This window comes from Mobula birostris, chromosome 4 (genome assembly GCF_030028105.1).
Source record: "Mobula birostris isolate sMobBir1 chromosome 4, sMobBir1.hap1, whole genome shotgun sequence".
NCBI classification, from domain to species: domain Eukaryota; kingdom Metazoa; phylum Chordata; class Chondrichthyes; order Myliobatiformes; family Myliobatidae; genus Mobula; species Mobula birostris.
The window spans coordinates 61335598-61359895 of record NC_092373.1 but is presented as its reverse complement, the minus strand read 5'-3'; the positions used below and the strand labels follow the sequence as shown (position 1 = coordinate 61359895).

Sequence of the window (24298 nt, the reverse complement as noted above, 5' to 3'; positions counted from 1 at the left end):
ACACCATTAGACACTACACCATGCTTAGAACAAAGTTTTTAAATATTGTCATTTGGGTGTTCAAAAAGTAGTGATTTTTGCCACTGATAGTTGGCGAAAACAAGCAATAAGACAACTTGAAATTATTTCACTGCTTCAATAATTTGTGACCTACAAAGGTATCAAATCATCTTGAATAGACTCTTCAGTTTATTCCAGGTATAGGTATCGATTATAACTGATGTTTCGATGACAAACTACCATCTTCCATCAGGGATGGTGCCTGGGTGTGTCTCATCCAGTGCTATTTATACCCCTGTAGTCTGTCCCTCCTGATTGGTTAGTCCTCATCCAATCAGGTTTCTGCTCTCCCATCTTGTTTACAATTGAATTCCAGTTCTTACTTGGAGCAAGACATTCGTCTTTCTTACAATTCTTTTCCTCTAATTTTATTTCACTGGCTTCCTTTACCACCAGTCTAGACATACTCAGACATCACCACTGATGAAGATGGCAGAGTTTGTCATCTAAACATCAAGTTATAATGGATAGCCCGAGAAGAGTTTATTTGTCATGTATGCTGGGAAAACACTTTCTCATCTTGAATGTTATGATGAAAATGAAAATTTGGAGGGTGCAATTGTTGAAAGCTTTGTATGAAAGTAGTCCATTATGTCTGCACAAAGTGTCCATGCTAACTTTGTTCATTTACAGTCATTCAAAAGAATACAGCAGCATGGTGGTTGTCATATCCAACGATGAAGAGTGCAACCTATTCAGGAGACACTCTTTCGACCTTGGAAGTCCAGGTCCAGTGATACAAGTAGTCATCACAAACTTGGATCTTTCTTGGTTACAGTATATAACTATGACTACTTCTGTGCCTTATTATGCCCTTCGCTCTCCATGACGCATTGCAGCAAGTCCTTCTACCACAGACCTTGGGCATTGGACCTCACTTGATCTCATCCACCAGAACTGACTTCAGATGTTAGGACAGGCATCTGGTTTAGTCCACCTGTCAAAGTGGCCACTGTCGCATACAAACAGCTACTTGGAGCCACAGATGACAGCTGAGTGACATGCCCCATAATGGACACAACAAGCCTTTCACCAGAGGCATTGCTCCTTTCTGAACACCCCATACACAGCAGCATATACTGGATGAATTACTCCATTGGCAACTATTAGGAAATTATGTCATTTTACATTACTGTAGTGGTATTGAAAGTGTTTTAATTTGGTCTGTATTATACTTAAATACATAATTTGTTATTCAGTTTTTTTTATACCTTCTTAACTATTTCCGTGAAACTGGCTAATTGAGGCAGCCACTTAATTAGGCCAAAATGTACTGGTCCCGATGTGTCCCAATTAACCAGAATCCACTGTACTTATAAACAGACACCAAAGCTTTGCTTAGTGAAAAATTGTTTTCATTGATTTTGGAGGATGGAAATCTTAACGGAGATTAGATTAAGATGATTCTAGTGAATTAAGAAATGAGCTTTTTGCACTGAACCATACAACTTGCCAAATATGTTCATTTGAGAATGAATTTTATTTCCTGTTTTTTAAGTTACCGCAAAGTATATTTTTACTGGAATGAAATAACTGTTGAACGGTTATTTGACTTGTTTTGGGACAAATGTAGTAGTAAATTTAAATGGAACTAAAATGTATATTTCATTCTATTTTAAATCCTCCTGTAATTTTCCTTTAGATATCAAAGCTTTCTTTACATCCTATTGACAAACCAGCAGAAGAACTTCCAGAATTGAGTGAGGAGGATCTTGTGGGAATTAACAATCCAGAAATGATAAATAATCAGATAGCACTTCTAGAAGCTAAGTGCCTTGAAATGAAGCCAAACTTGGGTTCTATTGCTGAATATAAGAAGAAAGTAAGTCCTGGAAAATGTGTGTATGTTGCAGTGGTTTCTTGTTTGGTAACCATATTTTAACTTTTTATTGTGCTGTTTCTGTACAGGAAGAGCTCTATCTGCGGCGTGTGGCAGAGCTCGATGAAATCACTAATGAACGGGATAAATTCAGGCATGCCTTTGAAGACTTGAGAAAACAGCGACTAAATGAATTCATGGCTGGCTTTAATATGATCACTAATAAATTAAAGGAGAATTACCAAATGCTTACACTAGGTGGAGATGCTGAACTGGAGTTGGTTGACAGTCTGGATCCTTTTTCTGAAGGAATTATGTTCAGGTAGGAAAATTTATTATGCAGATTGGTAGAGTTTATGTAATTGCATTGTGGAGCTTAACGGCATTTGAACCATGTCCTATCTTAAGACCATTCTCCACTGCCTGAAAACTTGCTTTACCAGTTGAGATATTAGGTGGTAGGAGAAGGAGGCAGATAAGAAATATCTTAGATTATTTGTATTTACATTCTGGCTAAACTATCTCTAACTGCAACTTTTACTTTATTTGTACTCGTTTTGATTATCATCCCACTGATACTATTATGAGTAGCTGTTTTGGTAATAGTGGGAAATCTTCAATATAAGATGGATAGAAGTGGAAATTGATATTTTAAAACGGACAGCTGACTAAAGTGCCCCTGAGTTGAGAAATTCAAATCTAACTATCATGAGGAATTGGATGAAATGGAAATGAAGGCTGCTACTACTAAAACTGAAACAATTTGGAGTTGTAAGTTGCATGTACAACAGATTTTTATGATCACTTTTAATGGGAACAAATACTACTATTCTAGTGTGCGTCCACCGAAGAAAAGCTGGAAAAAAATTTTCAATATTTCTGGTGGAGAGAAGACTCTTAGTTCTCTGGCTCTGGTTTTTGCGCTTCACCATTACAAACCTACTCCTTTATACTTCATGGATGAGATTGATGCAGCACTGGATTTCCGAAATGTTTCAATTGTTGCACATTATATTTATGTAAGTATACATTGGCAACAGGTATGGGATAAATTCTTTTGATGGAAACCCAAAAATAAGAATCAGTGATTGAAACTTAACACTGAAAAATAATACTAAACCTAGCTTACATATTCAAGACTGCTTGGGAAAACTATTCAACTGCTCTTGACATTGTTCCAGCTTTTATAATTAGAATTTTTCTCTAAATCACTTTCCCTATAATAATGAATATAGGAAAAGAAAAACCACAAATGTCTTTGTTCTATTTTAGACCTCTCAAAATCTCATAATATGTTTTAGAAGTAAAAACTATAAAGAAAGCAAGCCTTGAAACGTAGATCAAAGTTGCTGGTGAATGCAGCAGGCCAGGCACTTTTAATTTCAGGCCGAGATGTTGACTGTACCTCTTCCTAGAGATGCTGCCTCGCCTGCTGTGTTCACCAGCAACTTTGTGTGTTGCTTGAATTTCCAGCATTTGCAGAACTCCTCGTGTTTACGACTTGAAACGTAAGTAGCTCAAGCAGCAAAGGCCCACTATTGTCAATAAAATAAGCAAATCTCAAAATTGTCACTTAAGGAATGTGGGCAAGATGACCAGAAGCGTTTTCTTGATATCCATCTGTGCAGAACATAGGAAGCCATCTGTAGCATGTGTGTTTTCAATTACACTGAATGTAGGATTTTGCAATTATCAAAGTCTTATTACAGCTCTCAATTCCAGTTAATTTGTATGGTGCTATAGGGTCTTTCTGTATTGATCTGAATGGAAAGGAGAGGCTGATGTGTAATAGTTGGAGGCGGACATGCTATTATAAATTTATGATATGATGGGTAATGCTCCTGTCCAATGTCTCTAGCTTTCTCTGCCCATTCTCTTCTGCTCGTAATTCTTGAGAGCAATTATAACTGAGAGCTGCAATGAAATTTTGATAATCTGGTAATCCTATGTTCAGTGTAATTAAAAACTGTCCTCTTTGATGCTACAAGTGACTTCCCATATTCTCCATTGATGGATATCAAGCCAGTAGCTTTTGTTTTCAAAGTAAAGGCCTTGACAAAAATGCATGTTAAATGTACATCAGTCTGGATAAGCAGGGCCAAAGGACTCGTTTCTTTGTTGTATAACAAGTGACTCCTGGCAATGAAAAAAATGCATGTTTGCTATCTACACATGTAATTTTCATGTAAATTTAGTCCGACTAATGTAATCATTAATCTGGCTGCTGTGTGAATCTTCCAAGATGTATTTAAATAACCATATTTCAAAGATTACTAGTGAATTGTATTAAATTGCCCATGATTTAGAGTATTGATTATATAGCACAGTAGTTTCTGGGAAATGGAGGAAACTGCAGTAGTGTTTTCATTTGAGTCATACTCTGGTTATATGTTGGGTAGAAATAATTAAACTTCTACGTGATGCATTTAATGGCAAGAGTAGTTGCAAACGGGAAATGTGAGTCCTATCATTGAGATACAGGAATCAAATTCTACGTGTTAACCTGAAGTGATCAACCTGTCTGCTCCAAGTAGGTTGATATACTAACTGGTTCTCCCCTTTGGAACACTGAGCTGCTAGTCCTGCCTGTCCCACGACCAAGTCTTAGTAATGGCTACAACATTCTAGTTTTCACCCACAATCTTGTGTCTGTCTGTCCCTCCTAATCAGTGAATTCCCTATCACCAAGCTTACTACTTTCTCTCCCTCCTACCCCCACCCCCACCCCCACCCACAGAACTAGACTTGGTGTTGTGACTGTGGGGGTACTCTGTACTTTAGGACTATCAGCCTCTGTGTAATTCTTGATGGTCAGCCCCCATTGCCTGAATATCTGTATGTCACCCAGCTCCAATTTCTTAATGTAGTCCGTAAGGAGCTGTAGCCAGATGCAGTTTTTGCAGGTATAGTCATTAGGGACATTGGAGGTCTTCCTGACCTCCCATACCTCGCAAGAGCACTCCATTGTCCTTGGTTCTATTCCTACTGCTCTACCTTACAGTAATAGAAAGAACTTAACAGAATCCTCACCCTAGCCTCTGCCTCAACTCCCCCACGTTTCCACTTACCATTCACACTATGGCTGTTCTACTTAAGTCTAATTTTTTATCGGCCCTTGCCAATTACCTACTAGTCAATTTACAACTAAATTTGCATAAACCTGAGTTGTTCCATTTCTGTGCCTGTCTCATTCCTGGCTCTTTGAAAGTAAATAATTTTATACAGTCCCAACATGGTGTTTGTATATTGAGTTTAATATTTTTTATTATTATTAAATAAATATTAGTATTGAATATCAATGTCTAATATATTCAAAGCAAATGATTGTATTGACCGTTTACTATTTCTTTCCTTAGGAACAGACCAGGAATGCCCAGTTTATAATTATTTCTTTGCGGAACAATATGTTTGAAATTGCTGATAGATTGGTTGGCATTTACAAGACCCACAATACAACAAAGAGTGTTGCAACCAATCCCAAGGTCATTGGTCTTCAAGCACTTCCTGAAGTGATGGGCACGGCCTGAGTTTTGCTAGAACTGCAATAACTTTTTAAAGACATTTTTATTTTTTTATGTTTCACCACTCAATTCTATACATATGGAATTTGTTTCAGCATGAAATAGTGGTGTTAAATCTTTATGTAAGTGGACTTAAAAAGTAATATCTAAACTTTTCTTCAAGATTAACTTCACCTGTATTACCCACCTGTGATCTTTAAATTTTGATATATATGTTTTGTGTTTGCCGTAAAGTACTATGTTTTTACATAATGTAGATAGTTGAATTCTTATTAAATCAATTTCAGAAGATTTTCGCTGTGGAGTGGTTATTCTCTGACACTTTTCACTGATGGATGATTCAATTGCCAATAATGCAATCCTGTCCAATTCTTTCAGCTTAATGATGTGTAATTAGAGTTTGGATGAAAGGGACTGGTTGCCAGCGTGTGGTTTAAATTGGCAAATACAATGATGAATACATAGAAAGTTAATTTGAGGTTGTATTATTTACAATTCACCATACAGGAGAGGGGGGTGTGGAAAAAGATGGGTGTTCTTTTGTGTGGGAAAATTGCATAATTTTGGTGCCTAATCTCTCTTCAGAATAAGGCCCTTTGGAGTTTAGATATGGTGAAAATCTTATTTGGCTAGTAACACAATGGGGAATTTATAGCACTATCATTTGCCAAATCAATTGTGTTAGCCTGTAGGTATTTTGGAATAAATTAATTATTTCAGACTTTCATCCCAGTAAGACTCTTCGTGTTCTATTTTGTTTTCCCTTTTTGATAATCATTTGTGTCTTTTGCTAGGAAACTAATCTGCAATATTTCATACACAGATGTACCCTTCCTTCAGTGTTGCTTTCAGCTTGTTAATATTTATTATCTTGCAGAACTATCAACTGATTTAAATATTTATTTTGTTGCTTGCTTTGAATCATGCCTCTGGATATGTAAGATTTTATCTGAAAGATTTGGATTTCACATTAGTAGTGCTCCATTGTTAATGTAGTATTATGTTACATTGAAACAATCTGATGCCTTTAATCTGTTTACTTATGAGATGTACACATTTGTAGTTATCGATGACTAGGTTGAGATTTATTGTCCACAGTGTAAAGTGTAACATTTTTGTTTTGAAAAATCTAGTTTCTCTTCAATGTACTTTTTGTTTCGGATTTTACAGTGTAATATGAAAAAAGCTACTTAACTACCAGGGGTGATTGATAAGTTCATGGCCTAAGGTAGAAAGAGTCAATTTTAGAAAACCTGGCACATTTTCCCCTACATTTACACATAGTCCAGTGGTCATGGAGCATACGGAACCCTTCATTGTAGAACTCGGCGGCTTGGACCTCCAGAAAGTGGTCCACAGCAGGGGTGATTGATAAATTTGTGGCCTAAGGTAGAAGGAGATGAGTTATTAACTTCAAACTTTCTGCATAATCACTCAAGGGTTGAACTGCACATGCATGTAACAAGAGCTGTATAACTCATCTCCTTCTACCTTAGGCCATGAACTTATCAATCAGCCCTGCTCTGGGCCACTTCTACAAAGGGATCCGTATGCTCCACGACCGCTGGACTAAGTGTGTACATTTAGGAGGGGACTATGTTGAATAATAAATGTGCTAGGTTTTCTAAAATTGACTCTTGTCTACCGTAGGCCATGAACTTATCAATCACCCCTCGTATAGATTAGATTGTCCTGGGGTTTGTTAAACAAGAGCCCTCCAGTGCACTCCCATTCTGATCTCAGTAAAACTTTGCCAGGATATTAATCAATTTGCCACTTATCAATTACATCAGTTACAGGAAATAAGAATCTCCCTTGCCCAGTACTGACATTGTTAATGGTACCCTAATGAATGAATAGTAACCCATTTTATTCCAAATAACTTTAATAATCTTACCTGCTGACATTGTAGACCTTGAACATAGCCTTTCACATATAAGCATCTTTACCTGTCCTTCTGTTTTCATTTCAAACATTTAAGCCACTCTTCTCCAAAACTTTGATTTTATAATGCAGTATTATCAGGAGAAAATGGGTATATTACCAATTTATTGATATGCTTTGAAACAATATTTCAGTGATCTGGGTGTTTTAATTTGCAACACCTATAAGGTACAGCAAGTAGAAAAGCTAACAATAACTGCTTTTGTATTCACAAATTATGATAATACTTCCATTAAAAAGGCATTGGTGAGATATCTGGAATACTTTTTTTTCTGGTGGCCATGAGGTCCTAAAATTTAGTGGAAGCAGAATTATAAACAGGGTGGGTAGATTCTTAAGCATTTGGGGGTGGGGGGTGCAATTCCATTTTGAGTAATTAGGAATGTGAGATTGAAGTTCCAGTCAGCACTGGTGGCCTATTGATAATTACTATATTGTTTCATATAACAGGCCTGTTTGCATAAAGGTTTGAGAATTGATTGTTCTTAATTCCATTTTATTGCTGTTTATTCATGTACACAATTACTTATTTAAATATTAAGTTGCTAATGTCTCTCAATATCATTACAGAAAAAATTACAAACACTCAGTACAGGAGATGATACAGTTCTAGAATACATGCATAACCTTCCATACAAGGGTTTGACGTTTTATAATGTAAGCAACAAATCTTAAATCTCTATGAATTGTCATTACTTGTACACATTAGTCATAAGTAAAATTCTGATTGTTACCTATGCTCTCTAATATTGCTACATCTCTATCCCAGTTTAATTACATTACACCTTTAGTTATTTCCTTTTCTATTGCCCCAACCACCCAGACCAGTATTTTCATAGTTCAGAGGGAAAACCTTGTATAGACATCCAAATAGTCATGAGCCCAAAAGAGTTTCAAAATATGTAATCTGCTTTCAAGTATTCTTCCACACACTGCTTTTCACCATACCCCACTCCCCAGGAATGTTTCATTCCCACACAAATCGATGCTTCATTTTCAGTCATAATTAGGATTTAAATTCCATATCTCAAAGTTAATACTTCTGATAAAGTACTGATTATTTTTAAATTGAGATTTTTGATTTTAAAAATTGGCTCTTGCAAATATTGGTAAATTATCCAATGTAGCAATATCATAAACTTTTAAAAGTAGTCTGAGTAGTAAAAGTATAATAGAGCAGGGGGGAAAATCCCTTTTCCACCCCTTTTCATTTATTTATTCTGTTTCATCCTGAGAAACGTCCATGGTTTTGTTTTTTCTCTTTATAATGTCTCATTACATTAACTTCAATGAACTATAAAATGGTTAGGGGTAAAAAAAATACAGTTCAGGTTATTTTTACATAAAGTACTAAAAAGTGTAAAATTTATTTCCTCTTTTTAAAAGAAAGCTTCACTCTGCACACTGTACCTTATTAGCTATAGTTATTTTAAAAAAGATAAAACTCACCTATCAGTTTATTCTGTTTTCCTCATGAAAATGCACTAAGTATATTCACTTCACAAATTATAGTAAACTGAAAACCTAATATTTATTAAATAAAATGAAAGTCTGTTATATGTGCAAAAAAATTAATGAGTAGTTGCACAGAATGTTGTATGGTAGCCTTCAAAAAACAAACCCTGGCAAAAATTTCTAGTATGATATCACTTAATGTGTTCAGCTGTGGGAAACTGAAAACTGCAGCATTTAAGGCATCAACACAATAATCCTTGAAAATGCTCTGAGAGATTTGGGTTATGAATAGTATCAGGGATGAAAGTACAACTGTGATCACAAATCTTTGAGCAAATACTTTTGTGTGCTTAATATACATGGCAATACGTTTATTCCATTGAGTTTCCAATAAATGCTTTGCTTGCAGAATTGGTGCTTCAGTAATGTGGCCAACTGTGACCTTTGACCATTTCTCAGTAAGAAATTCTTCTGCTTGTGGATGTATATTCAATGGGTGAACAACTGGAAGCTCTGTTTTCATTAATGTACTTGTCTTCTGCCGTAATATTTGAATTTTCTCCAGGTACAACAAGGGGTCCTCTTCTTCTTCTACATATGTGCTGAATGTTATAAGGTTGTGCTGTTCTTCCCTCAACTCTTTCATTTTCTGTATTACTGGGCCATATTCATTAGTAATTTTTAAATTAACATCATGTAAAATTGCCAGAAGAGCAAGCTTTTTGGCTTCTATATTTTTTTGAAGATTCTCAAAATACTGAATGACAATTTCTCGTTCGCCTTGAATGATGTGTTCAGCTTGCAATTTCTGATGCTCCAATTTTTCAATGAAAATGGATAATTCTGCCCAGTGTTTATCAGTTAGCTGGTCAACAAGTTTGCTAGCTTTCTCCTTCTCTTTAACATAAGCATTCTGGAGATCATCAACAGAATGCTTTTGATGCTGGCCCACTGTTAAACAATAACCGCACACCAATCGACGGTCTAATAGACAGAACATGTTTAATGGCTGATTGTGCTCAGGACAATTAGGTGTCTTTGACTGTTCTTCTTTCTGATATTTATCTATAATTCCCACCAGTGAAAAGTTTATGGGTAAAGAGCCAGTGCCCACTGGAGGAAGATCCATAGTACTTCTACAAGTTGGACATTTCAGTGGGATTTGTGCACGCCAAGGAGGTAAATTTCTTGATTCCTGAATGATATTCTCCAAACAAGATCTGCAAAAAGTGTGAGAACAAGGCAACACACGAGGATCTTCGAAAATAGAATAACATATGGAACAAGTTAAGTCCTCCTCAAAATTATCCATTTTACCTGCAATTAAAGAATTAAAGCTTATCAGCAGTTAATAAAATTAAAATCTTAAGCTTCCCCAGCTCCCAGCACAGAAAAATATGAACAAATCAGTCAATGAGGACAAAAGTGAATGAAAGTTTGTTGAAAATGGAAATTCTACCACCAATAATTGAGTGACAGGAAAGATATTTGTAAGATGACAGAACTAAGGAAAAGGGATAGAAAGGTTGAGTGGTGGTAAAAATCTTCTGAGGTGTATATATTTCAATGCTAGGAGTATTGCAGGGAAGGCGGATGAGTTGAGGGCGTGGATTGACACGTGGAATTATGATGTTGTAGCAATTAGTGAAACTTGGCTACAGGAGGGGCAGGACTGGCAGCTTAATATTCCAGGGTTCCGATGTTTCAGATGTTATCGAGGTAGAGGAATGAAAGGTGGGGGAGTAGCATTGCTTGTTAGGGAAAATATTACAGCAGTGCTCAGGCAGGACAGATTAGAGGGCTTGTCTACTGAGTCCTTATGGGTGGAGCTGAGAAACAGGAAAGGTATGGCCACATTAGTGGGATTGTATTACAGGCCACCCATTAGTCAACGAGACTTGGAGGAGTAAATCTGCAGAGAGATAGCAGACAACTGCAGGAAACATAAAGTTGTGGTGGGGGGGGATTTTAATTTTCCATACATTGATTGGGACTCCCATACTGTTAGGGGTCTAGATGGTTTAGAGTTTGTAAAATGTGTTCAGGAAAGTTTTCTAAATCAGTATATAGAGGGACCAACTAGAGGGGATGCAATATTGGATCTCCTGTTAGGAAACGAATTAGGACAAGTGACGGAAGTCTGTGTAGGGGAGCACTTTGGTTCCAGTGATCATAAAGCCATTAGTTTCAATTTGATCATGGATAAGGATAGATCTGGTCCTAGGGTTGAGGTTCTGAACTGGAAGAAGGCCACATTTGAAGAAATGAGAAAGGATCTAAAAAGCGTGGATTGGGACAGGTGGTTCTCTGGCAAAGATGTGATTGGTAGGTGGGAAGCCTTCAAAGGGGAAATTTTGAGAGTGCAGAGTTTGTATGTTCCTGTCAGGATTAAAGGCAAATTGAATAGGAATAAGGAACCTTGGTTCTCAAGGGATATTGCAACTCTGATAAAGAAGAAGAGGGAGTTGTATGAAATGTATAGGAAACGGGGTAAATCAGGTGCTTGAGGAGTATAAGAAGTGCAAGAAAATACTTAAGAAAGAAATCAGGAGGGCTAAAAGAAGACATGAGGTTGCCTTGGCAGTCAAAGTGAAGGATAATCCAAAGAGCTTTTAGAGGTATATTCAGAGCAAAAGGATTGTAAGGGATAAAATTGGTCCTCTTGAAGATCAGAGTGGCCGGCTTTGTGCGGAACCAAAGGAAATGGGGGAGATCTTAAATAGGTTTTTTGCGTCTGTATTTACTAAGGAAGCTGGCATGAAATCTATGGAATTGAGGGGATCAAGTAGTGAGACCATGGAAACTGTACACATTGAAAAGGAGGAGGTGCTTGCTGTCTTGAAGAAAATTAAAGTGGATAAATCCCCGGGACCTGACAGGGTGTTCCCTCGGACCTTGAAGGAGACTAGTCTTGAAATTGCGGGGGCCCTGGCAGAAATATTTAAAATGTCGCTGTCTACGGTTGAAGTGCCGGAGGATTGGAGAGTGGTTCATGTTGTTCCGTTGTTTAAAAAAGGATCGAAAAGTAATCCGGGAAATTATAGGCCGGTGAGTTTAACGTCAGTAGTAGGTAAGTTATTGGAGGGAGTACTAAGAGACAGAATCTACAAGCATTTGGATAGACAGGGGCTTATTAGGGAGAGTCAACATGGGTTTCTGCGTGGTAGGTCATGTTTGACCAATCTGTTGGAGTTTTTCGAGGAGGTTACCAGGAAAGTGGATGAAGGGACGGCAGTGGATATTGTTTACATGGACTTCAGTAAGGCCTTTGACAAGGTCCCGCATGGGAGGTTAGTTAGGAAAATTCAGTCGCTAGGTATACATGGAGAGGTGGTAAATTGGATTAGACATTGGCTCGATGGAAGAAGCCAGAGAGTGGTGGTGGAGAATTGCTTCTCTGAGTGGAGGCCTGTGACTAGTGGTGTGCCACAGAGATCAGTGCTGGGTCCATTGTTATTTGTCATCTATATCAATGATCTGGATGATAATGTAAATTGGATCAGCAAGTTTGCTGATGATACAAAGGTTGGAGGTGTAGTAGACAGTGAGGAAGGTTTTCAGAGCCTGCAGAGGGACTTGGACCATCTGGAAAAATGGGCTGAAAAATGGCAGATGGAGTTTAATATTGACAAGTGTGAGGTATTGCACGTTGGAAGGACAAACCAAGGTAGAACATACAGGGTTAATGGTAAGGCACTGAGGAGTGCAGTGGAACAGAGGGATCTGGGAATACAGATACAAAATTCCCTAAAAGTGTCGTCACAGGTAGATAGGGTCGTAAAGAGAGCTTTTGGTACATTGGCCTTTATTAATCGAAGTATTGAGTATAAGAGCTGGAATGTTATGATGAGGTTGTATAAGGCATTGGTGAGGCCGAATCTGGAGTATTGTGTTCAGTTTTGGTCACCAAATTACAGGAAGGATATAAATAAGGTTGAAAGAGTGCAGAGAAGGTTTACAAGGATGTTGCCGGGACTTGAGAAATTCAGTTACAGAGGAAGGTTGAATAGGTTAGGACTTTATTCCCTGGAGCGTAGAAGAATGAGGGGAGACTTGATAGAGGTATATAAAATTATGATGGGTATAGATAGAGTGAACGCAAGCAGGCTTTTTCCACTGAGGCAAGGGGAGAAAAAAACCAGAGAACATGTGTTAAGGGTGAGGGGGTAAAAGTTTAAAGGGAACATTAGGGGGGGGCTTCTTCACACAGAGAGTGGTGGGAGTATGGAATGAGCTGCCAGACGAGGTGGTAAATGCGGGTTCTTTTTTAACATTTAAGAATAAATTGGACAGATACATGGATGGGAGGTGTATGGAGGGATATAGTCCGTGTGCAGGTCAGTGGGACTAGGCAGAAAATGGTTTGGCACAGCCAAGAAAGGGCCAAAGGGCCTGTTTCTGTGCTGTAGTTTCTATGGTTCTATGGATGAGACTGATAAGAACTTAGCAAGGCCACATTTTGAAGTTCAGGCTAACTTAGGAATAAGTCTACAAATTTAGTGAAAAATAACTGCTTCCGGTTGCCCTCAATGCTGAAACAAATTATAAAATTACATTTTATAAATCAGGAAGGGGAAAAATTTTAATTACTATAACAATTCCATCATAAAAAATGAATGCAGAACCAAAGCTAAAGACTAAAAGAAAATCTGAATGTTTGGCAACCAATCAAATAAAATGAGTGAAGTTGAATGCAGCTGTAGCAATTGTAAAGTTCCTGTGCACGATTAGAGTTTAAACAAAGTACTTACTGAACCCATATTAGCCTGGCTGTGGGCTCAAGGAACTACTTTGCAATTCTGTGCTTAAAAATAATATATTTCATATAATTCTTAAAAAATGAGGTTGTAATGTGTATTTTATAAATTCCAGTCCTATTCTTTCTTTTCCTTCCCACAACAATGCCGTGGAATTAAAAACTTACCTAGGAAATTATTGCATTGATTGTTAAGAAAGAAATTGTGACAATTACATCTTTCATAATTAAGAATCTTCCAAGCACAAGCCACACAGAATGGGAAAACTTACTGGATTACAACATAAAGAAACTTGCACCTTTTCCTGCAGTCTGTGGATGTGATCACCTTAAAATTAGCCCTGCCCCCACTCTGTTAACCATTTCTGCCCTAGGGAAAAGTTTCTGGTTGTCCACTCAATCTATAGCTTATAATCTTCTACACCTCTATGAAGTCACCTCTCATCTTTCTTCACTCTAAAGAGAAAAGGACCAGCTTACTCAATGTGTCGTCATAAACATGCCCTCTAGTCCAGGCAGCTTCCTAGTAAATCTCTGCAACCCTTATGAGGCAACCAGAACTGGCCACAATATTCCAAAGGGTTTTGTTTTAGAGCTGCAATATTACCTCACAGCTCTGAGCTCATTCCCCAGACTTCCAGGACGTCTCGAGGCAACTCCTGTAACGGCAGAACTCTCAATAGATACAATTAAATATTCTCATTTCAATCTGATACAGCTAAAAAGCACAACTGCTTCCAAGGTCAGTACAGTCAACAAAGATGTCTTAACACGTTTAAAGAAGCTGCTTGAAGCTGCTTAAAACTGACAGAAACAATGCTGATTGTGGATGGACTCCTCGCTGGATCCCACATAGAAAAGGTGGTTGCACGTTAGGGATACAAGTCTGTTTTAAACTTCCAATACAGACTATCTTGCTGGCAGTCTCTGGTGAATAAAGTTGATGATCTCAGAGCTAGCATGCTCAATCAGAGGGGCACTCTTCTTGGTGCACAAATATACCAGTGCTGTTCCAATTCTGCTCACCAGACCTGGAATATCTAGCAGTTAAGTGCTGTCCTTTTCAGCACTAGTATATTTGTGCACCAAGAAGAGTTGATTATGAGGCATAGTCCTCCACCTCTGCTTTTGAGAGACTCTAGATTAAGTCGCGAGCTGAACCTACACGAAGTCAGCCCTCACCCGGCCAAATTTAAGAAAGCTTGTTTGGGTGGATGCTGTGTGATGTGTTCCTGTTACAAATCAGTGCCATAAAATAACAAACAGTACACAATATGTAATTAAATGATTGATCTTTATAATTAGTTTCACTACATGGTTAGTAAAGAAACAAAAAAGGGCCCATTCTCATGAAACAGTCTAATGCACTATATTGGAGCTCATGGTTCCGTCCTTTCGTTCCCTGTCGACCTCCTCTGAGTGTTACTGACCCTCAGACCCTTAATTCAAGTCCGCTCTGTCCAGCAGTCTACCAACTCTCTCCATTTGTGTCTTCTCTCTTCATCACTTGGATGGCATGCATTCCAAAGCCCCTGTTAACTCTAGTTATAATCCTATCATGATCTTTCAGATCACCCCTCAATCTCCTACATTCCTGGGAATTAAGTCCTAGTGGATGCAATCTCTTCTTGTAACTCTGGGCCCCCAAGTCCAAGCAATGTCCTGGCAAATCTTTTCTGGCTTCTTTCTAGTTTAATAACACCTTTCCTATAAGAGGATGACCGAAATTGTAAACAATAGTCCAAGTGCGACCTTATCAACATCTTGTTAAACAGCAACAAGATATCCCAACTCTTACAGCCAGTGCCCTGACTGATGAATACCATCATGCCAAAGGCCTTCTACCTGTAACACCACTTTGTGAACTATGGCTTGCACTCTGAGGTTCCTCTGTTCCATAACACAATCCTATCCATGCCATTCACTGTACAATACTAGTGGGCTGTATCTCCAAAATTACAATACCTCACACATACCTGTTTTGAAATCCATTAGCCAATCCTCAGCCCAATACCTAGTGATCAAGACCCCCTGATATTTTTCAAAACATTCCACACAATCAACAACACTATTTTAGTATCATCCATAAATTTCTAACCATTCCTTTTATAATCACAATCTTATCATTTATATAAATTACAAACAACAAAGGTCCCAGCACTGACCCCTGATGCACACCACTAGACACTGGCCTTCAATCTGAAAAAAGAATCCTTTATCATCACTCTCTGCTTCCTACCACTGAAACTATTATGAAACCAGTCAGCAATTTGCCCAGGTCTCGTGTGATCTAAAATTCCAGACTAGGCTGGCATGAGGGACCTTGTCAAAGGTCTTGCTGAGGTCCATGTAGACAAGATCCACTACTCTAACCTTCTTGATAAGGTCCACTGCCCCAGCCTCATATCCCTTCTTGATATGTCTGATTCAAAGAAGATCCAGCTTGGCTATATAGAGTTTGTTTTAACTCCTAGACGGGCAACTCCTAATGACTTACAACAGACTGAAATGCTTGAGCACATAGACATTAAGAAAGAGGATGCGCTGGAGCTTTTGAAAAGCATTAAGTTAGATAAGTCACTGGGACTGGATGAGATATACTCCAGGTTACTGTGGGAAGTGAGGGAGCAGATTACTGAGCCCCTTACGATGATCTTTGCATCATCAATAGGGACAGGAGAAGTACCGAAGGATTGAAGGGTTGCAAATGTTGTTCCCTTATTCAAGAAAGGGAGTAGAGATAACCCAGAAAATTATAAACCAGTGAGTCTGACTTCAGTGGTAGGCAAGTTGTTAGAGAAGATCCTGAGAGGCAGGATCTATGAGCATTTGGAGAGACATAATCTGATTAGGGATAGTCAGCATAGCTTTGTCAAAGACAGGTTGTGCCTTACAAGCTTGATAGAATTCTTTGAGGATGTAATAAAACACAATGATGAATGTAGAGCAGTGGATGTACTGTTTATGATTTCAGTGAGGCATTTGATAAGGTACCCCATGCAAGGCTCCTTCAGAAAGTAAGGAGGCATGAGATCCAAGGAGCCCTTGCTTAGTGGATCCAGAATTGGCTTACCCACAGAAGGCAAAGGGTGGTTGTAGATGGTTTGTATTCTGCATGGAGGTCGGTGACCAATGGTGTTCCACAGGGATCTGTTAGGGGACCCCTCCTCCTTATGATTTTTATATATGACCTGGATGAAGAAGTAGAAGAGAGGTTAGTAAGTTTGCTGATGACACAAAGGTTGGGGGTGTTGTGGATAGTCTGGAGGGTTATTAGAGGTTACAGCTGGACACCAATAGGATGCAGAACTGGGCTGAGAAGTGGCAGATGGAGTTCAACACAGATCAGTGTGAAGTGGTTCATTTCAGTAGGTCAAATTTGAAGACAGAATATGATATAAATGGTAGGACTCTTGGCAGTGTGCAGGATCAGTGTGAGAGATCTTGGGGTCTGTGTCAACAGGACAGTCAAAGCTGCTGCACAGGTTGACAGTGTTGGTAAGGCGCATGGTGTGTTGGCATTCATCAGCTGTGGGATTGAGATCAAGAGTTGTGAGGTAATGTTACAGCTACATAAAACCCTGGTCAGACCCCACTTGGAGCACTGTGTTCAGTTCTGGTCACCTCACTACAGGAAGGATGTGGATACTATAGAGAGTACAGAGCAGATTTACAAGGATGTTGCCTGGATTGGAGGGCATACCTTATGAGAATAGGTTCAGTGAACTTGGCCTTTTCTCCTTGGAGCGATGGAGGATGAGAGGTGACCCGACAGAGGTATATAAGATGATGAGGGATATTGATTGCGTGGATTTTTATAAATGACCCGGATGAAAAAGTAGAAGAGTGGGTCAGTAAGGCTTTTTTCCAGGCCTGAAATGGCTAGCACGAGGGGCCATAGTTTTAGGGTACTTGGAAATAGGTATCGAGGGGATGTCAGGGGCAAGTTTTTCACACAGAGAGTGGTGAGTAAGTGGAATGCACAGCCGGTGGCGGTGGTGGAAACAGATACAACAGGGTCTTTTAAGAGTCTCTTAGATAGGTACATGGAGCTTAGAAAAATAGAGGGCTGTGTGCTAGGGAAATTCTAGGGAGTTTCTAGAGTACGTTACATGGTCAGCACAACATTGTGGGCTGACTGGCCTGTAACGTGCTGTAGATTTCTATGTTTACCACAAATGTATACAGCTTAATTAAACAAAATGTCTGTAAATAACTGTCCATTACCTACTTGTTAAACAATATACAGCTGTTTCTCTTTCATCTTCAGATTTTCAGTCTTAAAAAATACCAATTTAGATAATTCTACATTTTTTGCTGCATCAATCACTTTGATGCACTTTGATCAATGTAAGACAAAACTGCATTAAGTTTTAATCACTTAAACTTGGTATTTTTAATAACAGACTAATTGATTAAAGTCCTTTGAACCTATTAAAACTTCTCACCTCATAATCAATCTTCCTTGTTCATGGGATCAAGACATATTCTATACCTGCCTCCTCATGTTAGCTCCTTCCTGAACCACTGAAATATACAGTGGCATGCAAAAGTTTGGGCACCCCTGGTCAAAATTTCTGTTACTGTGAATAGTTAAGTGAGTAGAAGATGAACTGATCTCCAAAAGGCATAAAGTTAAAGATGAAACATTCTTTTCAACATTTTAAGCAAGATTAGTGTATTATTTTTGTTTTGTACAATTTTAGATTGGGAATAAAAGGAAAGGAACACCATGCAAAAGTTTGGGCACCCCAAGAGATTTGAGCTCTCAGGTAACTTTTACAAAGGTCTCAGACCTTAATTAGCTTGTTAGGGCTATGGCTTGTTTACAGTCATCATTAGGAAAGGCCAGGTGATGCAAATTTCAAAGCTTTATAAATACCCTGACTCCTCAAACTTTGTCCCAACAATCAACAGCCATGGGCTCCTCTAAGCAGCTGCCTAGCACTCTGAAAATTAAAATAAATGATGCCCACAAAGCAGGAGAATGCTATAAGAAGATAGCAAAGCGTTTTCAGGTAGCCGTTTCCTCAGTTCGTAATGTAATTAAGAAATGGCAGTTAACAGGAACGGTGGAAGTCAAGTTGAGGTCTGGAAGACCAAGAAAACTTTCTGAGAGAACTGCTCATAAGATTGCTAGAAAGGCAAATCAAAACCCCCGTTTGACTGCAAAAGACCTTCAGGAAGATCTAGCAGACTCTGGAGTGGTAGTGCACTGTTCTACTGTGCAGCGACACCTGCACAAATATGACCTTCCTGGAAGAGTCATCAGAAGAAAACCTTTCCTGCATCCTCACCACAAAATTCAGCGTCACAAGTTTGCAGAGGAACATCTAAACAAGCCTGATGCATTCTGGAAACAAGTCCTGTGGACCGATGAAGTTAAAATAGAACTTTTTGGCCGCAATGAGCAAAGGTATGTTTGGAGAAAAAAGGGTGCAGAATTTTATGAAAAGAACACCTCTCCAGCTGTTAAGCACGGGGGTGGATCAATCATGCTTTGGGCTTGTGTTGCAGCCAGTGGCATGGGTAGAGGAAAGAATTAATTCAATTAAATACCAGCAAATTCTGGAAGCAAACATCACACCATCTGTAAAAAAAAAAGGAGCTGAAGATGAAAAGAGCATGGCTTCTACAACAGGATAATGATCCTAAACACACCTCAGAATCCACAATGGACTACCTCAAGAGGCGCAAGCTGAAGATTTTGCCATGGCCCTCACAGTCCCCCAACCTAAACATCATCGAAAATCTGTGGATAGACCTCAAAAGAGCAGTGCATGCAAGACAGCCCAAGAATCTCACAGAATTAGAAGCATTTTGCAAGGAAGAATAGGCAAAAATCCCCCAAACAAGAATTGAAAGACTCTTAACTGGCTACAGAAAGCGTTTACAAGCTGTGATACTTGCCAAAGGGGGCGTTACTGACTATGCAGGGTGCCCAAACTTTTGCTTCATGCCCTTTTCCTTTTTTGTTATTTTTAAACTGTGAAAGATGGAAATAAAAACGTAATCTTGCTTAGAATATTTAAAAAATGTGTCATCTTTAACTTTATGCCTTTTGGAAATCATCTTTTACTCGCTTAGTTATTCACAGTAACAGAAATTGTGACCGGGGTGCCCAAACTTTCGCATGCCACTGTAAACTGAATTTATTGATGTCACCCAAATGTCACACATTTGATACTGTTGTTTTAGTCACTTACAGAAGAACTGCAGCAGTTTATAGATTGGAATAAGACTGAGATGGGTGTCACCAAGCTCAAGGGTACAAGTCCACTACTGCAACCTGAGCACTTCAATGTACAAGACCAGACAAAGTGTTACTGAGAGAAGGCGGAACGGTAAGAGTTGCTGTGTTTCAGATGAAATGTTCTTGTTCTTTCAACAACATCTGTACATCACTCAACAATATTAAATATGAATAGATCATCTGGTTTGTTACATTTGTTGGAGCTTGTTTACAGACAGATAGGCTGCTATGTTTTAACATTACAGGTTACTATTTAAAAAGTGCATCATTAGCTGCAAAGTACTTTATGACAGTGAAAGGGACATGGAAGGTGCTTTATAATTTATAAGTAAATCATGATGTTAAATAAGCTAATAAATTTGACAACAATTTGCACAACAGCTATTTTTCAGCCTATACTGAAACACTAAAGAAATTATTCCATGGGTCCAGATTGCAGTTGGTATGTACATATGGAGAGGTACATCTTAGAAACGTCACTTGTGAACGCGTTTTGATTTTCATGGTTTCAATGGGCACAACTGTATTAAAAGTTAGCAGAAATACAAGGTTTTCCTGTTTTAGTATAAACAAAATTAACCTATTAAGTAATAATACATTGCATTGTTTAGTGGACAAAAGTGGGCTAGAAATCCAACAGTAGTTTGACATAAACCCCTGGCTACTTACAAAATCAGATAGCTTTTTGAGGAGAATGCAATATCAAACAACCTTCAGTGGAAAGGTTTTATAATATTATAATATTTTATAATATTAGCCATTTTAACACAAAGAGCTTATACCCAAATTTAACAACAATTCACATGCCTTTTGCAAAAATCTGTTGCAACTGTTGGGAAACTGCAATATTTCTACAATTTTATAGGATGGACAGAGGATAACTTGTATGTGCAGTGCAAGTTAGAAATAAACTTTTTCAAGATGGAACAAACAAAGAAATGGCTGGATGAACTCAATGGGTCTGACAGCATCCAAGCCAATTAATGGACAGTAAATATTTCAGGTTGAGAACCTTTATCTGGACTGCCAGTCCAGTTGAAGAGTCTTAACCTGAAACTTCAACTGTCTATTTCCCTTCACAGACACTCACTGACCAGCTGATTTTTCCTCAGGATTCTAACATCTGCAGTCTTGTACTAAATTTTCCAAAAGTGAACTTATTTAATACCCTAAGTATTAATCTCTCACACAACAACTCTATGAGTCTGGCTAGGCTTTTAGACAAAAACTGGCAAAACATGAGTGGCCAAAACTGTCATTATCTAACTTCTATCTTTGAGCACTCAGTCCGTGTGAATCATAAACACCATCATAGGCAAATTATACTTGACACTTTTTTTCTATACAGCTTATGTAAAATCATTGGACTTGCCAAACTTGTTCTTCCTAATTCAGAGGCACCTCCAGTTTTACTGAAGAAACCTACAATCACGTTAGGTTTGAAAAAGTGATATGAGATCAATCTAACCCCAAAACTTATTCCAATCCACCGTCTCTTACTGAATCACTTGGGGAACTTAATATGACTTTGACTGCTGCTGTTGAAAAACAATATGCTACTTCAAGCAATAGCTCATGCATTTTCCAAGTCATTATTTTTCTGATACGCAAGATTACTTTTACAAATACAGAAAAAAAATGAAAAAACCTGTACCCAAGTCTACTATGACTCACAAAATGTCATTATAGTCAGAAAATGTGTCCAGAAAAGACGATCAGTACATAATTTTTAGTTTTATCAAGTGGGATTTGACTTGGTTTCATAAGTTTCAGAACTGAAGCTGAAAAATGGAGATTAATTGCAAGTTCACATACAGATAATAAATAATTATTCCTTTCTCTTAAGAAGCTATTTGTTGTCCACCTGACCATGACTGCACTACCAATATAATATGCAAACAGATAGGATCTGCATGTAAACATCAGAGGCGTTCAAAAGCCCTTCAACTTAAGTGTTGCCACATCAAAGCAGAATGCACACTGCACCTGAGTTAGAAGGAGATGGGAAAGTTGAACAGTTTTCTCAGGGAAAATATATTTTTATAAAAGAAAAATATAAATACCAATGGTTTTACATCCAATAACCTTGGTCAATTGTAACTCAGTCAAGATTTCATCCCTTATTCATAATTATGTATTTCAAAAATGTCATTGGATCATTTATATATTTTATTTAAGAGTCTTCCAGACCAACGAGCCTGTGTCACCCAATTGTATCCATGTGAACAATTAACCCATACATCTTTGAAATGTGGGAGGAAACCAGAACACCCGCAGGAAATCCCAGCAGGCGCGGGGAGAAGGTACAAACTCCATCCCAGCAGCCACGGGGACTTAACCCCGGCCACTGGTGCTACAATAGCATTACGCTTACCGCTACCCTACCACCCCATGCACAATTTTTTTTCCATGAGAAGTGAAATTTTCCATGAGGAGCTCATCGAAGAAAAAGCATTTCAGGATGTATATTGTATTTTCTCTGACATTAAATGTACCTTTGAAACTTTGACTGAAGCTTTTAGTAACAGGAAAAAAAAGCATTCAAGTTATTATCTTTCCATAAGAAATTTTGACATGGCGGATCTTCCGTTGGTCAAACAATTGTTCCTACTTCTCCCTGACCCCGGCACGGTCTTCCTTGCAACAGATGGTCTCCGGAGTACTTGCTGCTCTACCTCGGATATCCCTCGTTATTATTCTTTCTCTGTATTGGTTCTGCATTGTTATAGTTTCATTCCATTAATTCTAACCTCTCTGGTTAGCCTGCACCCACTTTGCATTGGCTCTGGCCCGATGTTACAGGTAGCTCCACTACATTGTTCAGGGCTGGACATCACGTAAGACTCTCCTCGTGTCATTTCACCAGTAAGCTGATTCACAACCGTATTCAACGATTATTTGGTAATTCCCCTCATTATATCAAACTATATGTCTGAGCATTTCAGGAATAAACAAGAAATCAAAACGTACCGGAAAAGGCTACAGATGGTAGAAATCTGAAAAGACAGAAAATAATGGAAGAATCTTAACGAACGTCTTGGGCCTGGAACGTTAACTGTCTTTTCAAAACTGTAGCAATGTAAGTGCAGATTTACTTCTAGTGCAGATCTTCTTCTTTAAAGATTTAATTAAAAGTTAATAAATTTCACGTCACTTGCCGGTGATCATAAACCTGATTCTGTTGCTCTTAACACCTTTGAAAACAATGGACAATGATGCAAGGTTTAATCACAAACAGGAGAAAATCTGCAGATGCTGGAAATCCGAGCAATACACACAAAGTGCCGAAGGGTTTCGGCTCGAAACATCGACTGTACTCTTTTCCATAGATGCTGCCTGGCCTTTTGAGATCCTCCAGCATTTTGTGTATGTTGCAGGGTTTTACCAGTAGCCTTTATTTTGTCCATGAGGAAAAACTTGCGATCGTAGTAGTTTACAAAATGCAAAGTTGGGATTTTCTTGAACGTAAACATCTCTCTCGCCTTTAGATTGTAAGATAGTATATTTTTCAGTATTTTCTATACCCGAATGAATGTAAAAAGTTTTGCGATTTATTTCCAACATGCTTTTGGAGTGGACTTTGTCTGGAGTTCACCTCACCTAAATGTTTGCCAACGCGTTTACCGACAAATGGTACGCTCGGAATTCGAGAAACGATGCCTACAAATTGCAAAGATTGACCGGGTGTAAAAATGAGCAATGGATCAGAGCTAGTCGAAACCCAGATTAAAGAGAAATGAACACCACACACTCACCATGTAGAATCTACACTACAGAAGAAAGCGCGACGCCCTCGGGAACTCCTCCGCAGGCGCCAAGGAATCTGAATAAAACATCCTCGACACAATTTATTTGGCAAATGCGCATGTCTGGAACACCCGCTTTCAAAACCAGCAAATGGCCGAGGCTGCTGCAAAGATTTGAATCTCAAACCCACCGAAAGGTGGCCAGTGAATACCACTGGACAGCGCGGCAAACGGAGAGCACACCCCCACCCTCCTCCACGGATTTGCAATGCGTTATGTAGGTCGTGACTCCCATGCATAGTTAGTTACATTTTATCAGCTCGGAATCAACTATTTAAAGGGATTCACGCACCCACGATCCGAATACCGTTCTCCTGTTCTATTGCCTTAAACCCTTCATCAATTCTGCAGATGCTGGAAATTCAAAGCAACATACAGCCGACAGTTCTTCAGGACTGGAAAGGAAGATATTAGAATAAAAAGATGTGGTGATGGTGGGGAGGGGGAGTGGAGGGGTGGAGGAGAAAGCTAGCTAGAAGGTAAAGGGTGAACACCGGGAATTCTGCAGATGCTGGAAATTCAAGCAACACACATCAAAGTTGCTGGTGAACGCAGCAGGCTAGGCAGCATCTCTAGGAAGAGGTACAGTCGACGTTTCGGGCCGAGACCCTTCGTCAGAACTAACTGAAGGAAGAGTAAGTAAGAGATTTGAAAGTGGGAGAGGGAGAGGGAGATCCAAAATGA

The 24298-nt window shown here is 38.7% G+C and overlaps 2 protein-coding genes across 5 annotated transcripts in view; one reads left to right on the top strand and one right to left on the bottom strand.

Moving 5' to 3' along the window:
• The window catches only part of smc4 (structural maintenance of chromosomes 4), an 81048-nt gene extending 75357 nt beyond the window's left edge, over positions 1-5691 (top strand). For both annotated transcript variants that reach the window (XM_072255423.1, XM_072255424.1), the window contains exons 21-24: positions 1703-1882; positions 1969-2201; positions 2715-2898; positions 5236-5691. In XM_072255423.1, coding sequence (XP_072111524.1) covers positions 1703-1882; positions 1969-2201; positions 2715-2898; positions 5236-5406 — 768 coding nt within the window. In that variant the 3' untranslated portion in view covers positions 5407-5691. The remainder of the gene's footprint in view (positions 1-1702; positions 1883-1968; positions 2202-2714; positions 2899-5235) is intronic.
• A 3019-nt stretch (positions 5692-8710) lies between these two features.
• trim59 (tripartite motif containing 59) lies at positions 8711-23645 on the bottom strand. 3 transcript variants are annotated; one of them, XM_072254597.1, is made up of 3 exons: positions 23564-23645; positions 22779-22804; positions 8711-10056 (listed from the first exon to the last, which is right to left on the bottom strand). In XM_072254597.1, exon 3 carries the CDS (start codon positions 9926-9928, stop codon positions 8879-8881), a length of 1050 nt encoding a protein of 349 aa, XP_072110698.1. In that variant the 5' UTR covers positions 9929-10056; positions 22779-22804; positions 23564-23645; the 3' UTR covers positions 8711-8878. The 3 variants fall into 3 exon arrangements, with proteins under 3 accessions (XP_072110698.1, XP_072110697.1, XP_072110696.1); XM_072254596.1 differs by lacking the exon at positions 22779-22804 and having other exon boundaries at positions 8711-10116; positions 23564-23605; XM_072254595.1 differs by lacking the exons at positions 22779-22804; positions 23564-23645 and adding an exon at positions 16629-16722 and having other exon boundaries at positions 8711-10116.
• Between the last annotated feature and the right edge of the window lie 653 nt (positions 23646-24298).

Coding starts and splice junctions, on each gene's coding strand:
- trim59 (XM_072254596.1), bottom strand. CDS start 10,111: ATGGATAATTTTGAGGAGGACTTAACTTGTTCCATATGTTATTCTATT.